At 36.2% G+C, this 8,408-nt stretch overlaps 1 protein-coding gene across 1 annotated transcript in view; it reads right to left on the reverse strand.

Moving 5' to 3' along the window:
* The window catches only part of UBE3D (ubiquitin protein ligase E3D), a 139,946-nt gene that overhangs the window by 56,721 nt on the left and 74,817 nt on the right, over positions 1-8,408 (reverse strand). Inside the window, exon 10 of the mRNA XM_019652468.1 lies at positions 7,934-8,072. Coding sequence (XP_019508013.1) covers positions 7,934-8,072 — 139 coding nt within the window. The remainder of the gene's footprint in view (positions 1-7,933; positions 8,073-8,408) is intronic.

An 8,408-nucleotide genomic window follows, 5' to 3' on the forward strand; every position in this document is an offset into this window, starting at 1 on the left:
ATATATATATATATATTCTAAAAGTTGAATATGAAAGGTAGTAAAGATGGACATGGGAAAATACCCATATGTCATGATAAGCAAAATAGTTATATAATGAGAAAAAAGATTAGGGGGCAATACAATAAATATAAATGGTTATTTCTATTAGAGGGAAATAACCTTTTTAAAATTTTCTTCTTTATGCTTTCTTATTTTAAAGTGTCAATTTTATAATCAGAAACAAGTTAATGATATAGATGTGAATTCTAGTGTAGACAAAGGAATGTATAAATGTTGCATACAGGTGTCAACATGCTGCTAATAGCTATGGTATGACCTATCAAAGAGGACACTCAAATAGAAATTCAACTACATCAGCAGTGCCTTGTCACTCACCAGAAAGTAATCTTGGACAAGCACTCTTGGACAGGCCTCATTTCTTCCTAAGATCCTGGAGTTCATACACAACCTACCCAATGTATTAAGCCACCAAAATTTGTACAAAAGGACATTCATTACACTAACGATAACCAGAGTCACAAAGAAAAGACAAATTACTTATACACGTTAGTTATTCATGCCTCTTTGTAATTACAAACATTTGCATGGTAGTAAATCCAAGATTGGCATTTTAAATCTAATCTTTAAATTATTCTGGGATTTAACTTTTTTTTCACCTATTGAAGCTCAGCAAGATGAGGAATGTTGTTTTGATCACCATAGTAAGTGATGGAAAAGAAACTCAAGCACAGTCCTCTTCATCTAAATCTCATTCTCTTTTTACTATGCCATAAATGAGGCAAAAGTACACTAGATATTTTTGAACCATTCTATCAATAAAATTAAAAACCCCAGTGGCAAATAAATGGAATAAATTTTAGATATCGTAGGACACCTCATTTTTAAATAATTTGAACAAACTTATTTTTGAAATTAGACAACACAGCTGTGCCTAATATGGCTCAAATTCCTAATATTCATCCTGTCTTTTTTCCGCAGTATATTTTTTCATTAACCCCAGGATTTATTTTTTAATGTTAAAATTTATAAATTTTCTCTAATTTTATTTGCATAAAATATTATTTTAATAACATGAAACATCCATATATGTGAACCAAGAGAGAAATACATGAAAAATGAAAATAGTTGTTTTGGAAAGTAGAACTATGGGTAACTTGTCCCCAAAACTTCAGTTAATCTTTTCACATATTTTTTTTTTCTTAATTTAGTTCGAAATAAAGAAAAGAGAGCAGGAAGGAAAGAGGGAGAAGTGGTCTGGTATACTTAAAATTCAGTTTATCTTAAAACAATCACCAAACTCATTATGAGGAATGTAGGCCATGTGTTGATTAAGCCAGAGGTGATACTTGAGACTTTCCACCCATGGCTCAAATATCAGTAGAAATTCCTGTTAATGATATAAACATTTTAAGAAACACAGGATTACAATAATCCAAATTTGATTTATTTCTGCTATTTCCTGCAAAGACAACATAGACTATTAGACCTAAATCAGTAATCTTCTACTGTAAAACCAATAAGATAGGTACTTCAAAACGAACAACAAACTAAACATCCATTGAAACCTATTTCTGTGACTTTTAAAGTAGTGAGAGAGGAAAAGCTTTCCTAGGAGACCAGAGCTGTCAGCCAGGTGACCTCAGTCTAAAAGACCGAAATGCAAGCAGAGGACACACCATCCTTATTTCTCAACTTTTGACTTTGCAAAATCCCCTAGAGAAGTAACCATAGCCTATCTATTTTTAAAGAGGCAAAGAAAAGGGGGAAAAATCACTTTCCATCACTTCTAACAAAAATGGTGAAACTGAGAAATGAATCAACCACCAGTCAATATTAAGAAAGAATATGAGAAAACAGGAAGGTGATATAGTCTTCTAGGAAACATAAATGTAGTTTAATGTAATAGGTGAAAATGACAGAGATGATATAGCAACTTTACCAAAATTAAAATATTTCAAATGAGTCAAACATAACTGTATAAGGAAGACAAAATAATGTGGTATAGGAGAGCTCAAGATAAAAATATTTAACTGAAATCTCATGTTTCTCATTTATTTTAGTAGTTGATTTGGACTTTTCAGTCCTATGAAGACCTAAGAAGACAAAGAACCTATTAATGGTGTTAAAATATAATATTGTTTATACCTGTGGATTTTTAAAATTAAATTTCAAAGCTATCACAATGATAAGCCCATCAATTTAAGCTCTCAAAATACCAAAACAAGCAAATGACCACAACTTAGTACTAGAACATTATAAACATACAACTATTTAATACATAATTTGGACAAGGAATCAACAATTTTTAAATTCTTATCAAATATCAAGAATATAAAATTCTGAAACAATTAAGTGTACTGGTATATCTATTATGATAAATCATATTAACTCCATATATTAAAATATTATAAAAGTATTAATTCATAAAAATAGAACCTAAAAAATGTACAAGGCACCTAACATTTATAAATTTCAAAATAAGGTTTATTAAGTAACGAACAGTGTTTCTTTGAAATTACAGTATTTTCTTTGAAAATTACAGAGAAAGTTTGAGTTTTTAAATCACAAATGTCAAAATTGTTCTTCAATTCTCTTTGAATTAAAGGGGTCTTGAGAAAAGAAATTTAGTACAGAATTACAAAAAACTATGGCTTTCAGACTTTACCCATAAGACCTATTGGCTTGTCAAGGTATGATATTGCCCATATAACAGAAAAGTATGGGGGAAATGGTTCTTTAAATAAGATACCAAGATACCAACAAGGCAAACTCAAAATTAAGTGTTTTAAATTCATGCCAAAAAATAACAAAAGATTTTGTTTTCTATAAATGCCTGTATCCAGTTGTCGAGAACGTAGGAATTACACTGGCAACACTTTCATTAAAGGAGAGAACCCACCATTATAAACATGCCTGCTAGAAACTTCATAAGAAGTAATAGTATTAGAAATTTAATAGTTAGAAGCCCATCTAAAGAGGCCTCTATTCCTTTAGATTTTCTAAAACTTTTTGTTACAGAAAATTTCAAATATAATACAAAAGCATATTTGGAAGAAAATAAATTTTTTAAAAAAATATCTCATTGGGGAATTGGGGAAGGGGAATAATATTGGGGAATTGGGGAAGAGGAACAGCCAAGTTGTTGTCTTTCAGTCTTAGTTGTGGAGGGCNTGTCACTGTCCTGATTGTTAAAGAGAAATTGTGTGTGTGTGTGTGTGTGTGTGTGTGTGTGTGTGTGTGTATGTTGTGAGTATACATTTGGCTTTCTATAAACTTCTCTCGGAAAAGGTGTATTTTAACCAAGTCAGTGGTGAATTCTGGAAGTTAAGAGAGCATAAGTAGTTGTGGGCATAATGGATTTTAACACTTTATATGATGAGTCACAGCGATGGTTTAGCTGTGTCCTTAAGGTTACTTATTATGCTGATACATTTCTGTTGTGGGGTGCAGAGTTAACACTTCTTTGAATCATTTGCCTTCTAGTTGGACTGGAAGAGGACATGGCCCACGTTTCTAAAAAAATGGTCTGTTTCAGCAAGCACACAGCTTTTGTATCTTTTCAGTGTTTTAAAAATTATTATTTTATATTGATTGGCTTTTACTAATTATATAACGTTTTCGACATTTCCCTGGAATGGAAATAAAAATCTTGCCATCATTGGTGAAAGTCAAATGTAGTACGAGTGCAGTGGCTCCAAGTTCATTCTTCTAGCACCTTCCTTATGTCCTCCACAAACCTCACGGTTACTTTCTATGGTCTGAACTGCACTACACTACATATCCTGTTCCTTGTCAAACAGTTTTCTGAGACTGGAAGGGTGTTAGCCTTCTTGGTGAACTTCTGTTCATCCTGCAAGGCCCACTTAACTATCATTTCCTTGGGGATATCCTCCTATTTCCATTATAAAAATTAACTACTTGCTTGATACCATACTTGTATCTATTACAACACTTACCACCACTCTACTCATATTCTTATTTGGGCTCTGTCTACATCTCTGACTCATCCGAAATCAGACATGAGCAACTATTGCCCGTGGATTCCTCTATCTCTGCAGTCTAACGTGGAAATACAGATTAGGTTGGTGCTGTTTTTCCTAAAAGACACCCAGGTATTAACTTTTTTATTGGCTAAAAGAAATACAATTTTTCCACTTATAATCACTGATTGTAAGTGAAAAATTGAACATACTTGTATGTTCAATAAGTAATTTAAATTTTCAGAATTTATGCCCTACTTCCCAGCACCCACAACAGGAAACACTATTTTCATTCTGAATTTTCTTTTTAAAGTGCTCTGAAAAGGTTTTTGCTTTTTCTGAATTGGATCTCTTGCAGCAGATGTCACTTGACACTGCCCTGGATTGTGAATGTCCCTTGGGAACTCATCTGTGAATCCTCAAGACCTAACCCAGGCCAGTCATGCTGCCGACCTTCAGCCAGCCTGTCCCAAGATGAAGGGAACACTGCAGGCTGGACGGGGAGCTGCTGGAGCTCATAATTGAAGATCCTGCCAAGGACAGCTCGTCTTCAAAGCAGTATCACTTTTTCATCATTTTCTACTCCTCTTTTGGCATTAACGTATTTATAAGAGAAAGGGGTAATGGTACATTATACAAATAAATATTTTTAGAACAGAGTTATTTTAGTTTACTATAGCTATAGCATGCTCTCTATAATGTAAAGTTTTAGGTCTTAGGTTTACCCTCTGCCCTACATGTTCAGACAGTGGGTCATCAGGCACTTTATTTATAGTCACTGTCTCTTATTCCTACAGTCGCCCTGAACAGCAGGCATTGTTCATCCCNGCTTGGCGGAGGCTGAGACCCGAAAGACAAGAAGGATCCAGCCATGCAAGATCTGGTTCAGACTATTCTCCCGGTTTCAGAGACAACAGCTAGTGCACAGACCCTACGGCCAGAGCAAGCTTGTTGTGATAGGGAGCAGGCAATAAGGTCAGTGTGGCTAGAGCAGAGTGAGTGAGAGGGAGCGAGCAGGAGACGAGGCCAAAAAGGGAGGCAGGGCCAGATGTTGCTGGGCCGTATTGGCCAGGAAAAGATGTTAGGACTTTATGTTCACTGCAATAAAAAGTCATGAAAGAGTTTTAAGCAGAGATGGGCTTATCATGTATGATAAACCCATCCTTCTTCCTGGGGCTACAACAATAGTATGTGTCTAGCAATACATCAGTGATTCTCAACCAAATCCTACATTCTGTTTACTCATCATCACACTAAGGATACTAAGGTACTGTAGCACAGTGGAAGTTAAAATTATAACAAATTCACCAGAAGCTATCCCTATTGGCCTGAGAGAAATGTTAAACTTTAATTTAAGAAGTTAGAATTTCGTATACATTAATAGCTTTAATTAACAAGATAAGCCTCTCCTTTTGGGATCTGGCAGTAACAACAGCTCAATCAGGAGTGCTACTTGAATCCGTGGAACTGAAAATAATATTTTTACAAAAAAAAAGAAGCATTAACTGACTCGGCCTGCAATGTAAGAGAACTGGAAATGTAAAGATGGTATCTTTAACAAATGTCCTCCTGTTATCTTACAACTCTTGCAGTACAGCACTTTAAAAAATTATACTAAAGCGAGTTCCCAATTGAAAAAGTAAATCCCAAATACAGGCAAAATTAGCAACCCCATTCCTTGCTTTTTATGTAATAAATGATTCATGGGGTATTACAAAGATGAGGAAGCAGAGAATCTCTTTCTAATACTGATAGAAAGCCTCCCCCTTTTCATTAATCCTTTATTTTAGAGCGAAGGCCTACAAAGGGAAGTAGATGCCTGGTCTATTCCTGATAAGAATGCATCTTTCTAGGACTAGCACTTGGGATAAACCTCTTTAGCAGACGTTGTTCATGAACTTGTGCCAAGTTTCTCTCTACCTTAGAAACCGGGAAAGTGTATTTGTTCCTGATAATAATATTCAGCAAATGGAGTGAAACCAGGTGAAGTACAATCATTAATAAAGAGGGTCATTCAGTAACTAACACCCTGACCGCACTAAGAGTCCCTGTGATTAAAGGTTTTAGGAGAGAACATTAATGCCACCAAGAGCAGTCCCGGCTTTCGCGGCCATGTGTTCCCCTGAGCCTGAGCTGGGATCCTTGGAGGGACAACACTGGAGAAGAAATACGGACTGGGCTGCCTCTCAAACCCCCCACATCTGGTTTAGATTACACTTTTACCTTTAATTTCTTCAAGACTTGCACTGAGGTTACTTTGTAATACAATTATTCTCAGTTTATATCACACACAGATAACTGTTCCATCTTCCCCAATATGCTATCTAAAATCCTTGAAGTCTCTCTTATTCCCTACTCACCCGTCATATAAAAATTGCATACAGTACATGAAGGAGTGAAATAAAAAATAATTGTCTTCTGCATCACTCCCCAGAAATAACCACTGTTAAGTTTCTTGTTATCTCTCTCCATAAAAGTTTGTGGGTAAATATAAAGTTTTGTGTTATTCAATGTTCAATTCAAGAGCAAAACTTAGAACAAATAAGGATTGATAGAATTTTAAATCATTTGTGGTTCAGGGCAGTATACAAATAAATAAGATAATTATAAATTACTACAGAATAAGGGAGATACAACCGGCCTCCACCCACCACTCACACCCCCTCCGCCGCCCAGGACTTCAGCTTGTCCTACATGTGGGGGGCAGATGCAGTCACGCAGGCATAAGCCTAGGGGTCCAGCTCTGTCTCTAACATGCTGGTTGGTGGTCGATGGCCAGCCCACTCCATGTCTCTGGGTCTCAGTTTCCTCTCCTGCAAAATGAGAAGGTGTTCTCTAAGGTCCCTTGAGTCTAGGATTGAAGTTGATAACGGAGTAATGGATGATAAATACAAACAGGTACACCATAGCCAAAGTCTAAAATTTATGTCAGAAAGAAAATCACCGAGATAATCAGTGTAACAGATAACCAGGGGAATATGGATGCAAATCAGATTGGAGCAGTTGTTGTTATTATTATTATTATTATTTTATTTTTACCAATTTCCTGAGCTATAATTCACAGGAAAAACCACGTATTTTGTTTTACCACAAAGGTGCACCAAACAATATACACTGATCCTTAAGTTATTTCAGGGTGTATCAACAACCCTTCAGAAGTAGAATCAACCCATGTTTATTCACTTCTCACCAATGCAGGTGGTCTTCTCACCAGCCTCTGAAGGCTTGTGAGTATTTTTCTATTGTTAAGAGTCATAGATATGTTCAATTACACTCAACAGCTATAAGGTCACAACTGAAGAAACTAGTTAACATTTGCCACGTCAGTGACAGTGAGCTGCCTACCAGGGAAGGGGTCTTCCTGCTGGTCAGCTCACATGTGCTGTTCTGTTTGTCCTGTTCTGTTCTGACCATGTCCCTTATGCACAGATAAATATCCAGATAAATTTCACAGATAAATATCCAGAGGAATGGCGAAGTGACAAGGGAAGGACTAGGGAGAAAGGCAACAGGTGCTGAGAGCAGGTAGAACATCATCACTGTTAAACTTCCGTTTGGAAATCTGACTGCAAGCTAAAAGTAGCAGAGCCACTGATGATGGATGAAAATCTTGCTCTAGGGGAAATAAGGGAAGTGGCATTCGCAAGAGTCTGTACCAAATGTTCTTGCCTTTTCTCTCACAGGCAGGGCTGATGAAGAATAAGAGAACAAACCCTGGAGGTGGAGAGATATGGGTCCTGCCACTAGTAGACAATTACCTAGTAAACTTTGTGTCTCCATTTGTTCATTTATTTAAGAGATAGATAAGGCAGTTCCTCCATTGTGCTTAGTATTATTGTCTTGTGAAAATGTGGGTTTTCGTGGACTATCTCCAGTGAAAGACTGGATCCTTAAAAAACAATCACAAGTAAAACTGAGAAAACACACCTGCTAATGGAGCCATTCCCTACCTGAAAGGAATTCATACAGCGAAGAGATGGAGGTAGCACGGCGTTATTTCTCGATAGTATCAACAGCAGCTCCAAGCATGTTGCAGAGGGCAGGGTTAGAGAGTGGACGCTGAGGTCACTTTCCCATGAGCTGAGAAGCCTGAAACACACCGACATGGTCAATATCATAATAGCATCTGGTCATAATTATTCAAAAAAATCTGATGAAGAAGAAAATTTTCAGTTATGTGAGGAAAAAGCAATGTACAAAAAAATAAATAAAATGATTATACTATAAATACACATTTTATAGTGCTTTGGGTATACTATAGCAGATGGATTAGGCAATTTTTTCAGGTCAACGTTTTATATTCAAAGTTTAAGAGTCATATGAAATGCAGGCTTACTTGTGAGGGACCTATTTGGGGTTGGGGAGAATAATAGCTAATGCATTGAATGCTTCCCATGTTCTATGTCATATTTTATATGTAATATC

This window comes from Hipposideros armiger, unplaced genomic scaffold, assembly GCF_001890085.2.
Source record: "Hipposideros armiger isolate ML-2016 unplaced genomic scaffold, ASM189008v1 scaffold_180, whole genome shotgun sequence".
NCBI lineage: Eukaryota > Metazoa > Chordata > Mammalia > Chiroptera > Hipposideridae > Hipposideros > Hipposideros armiger.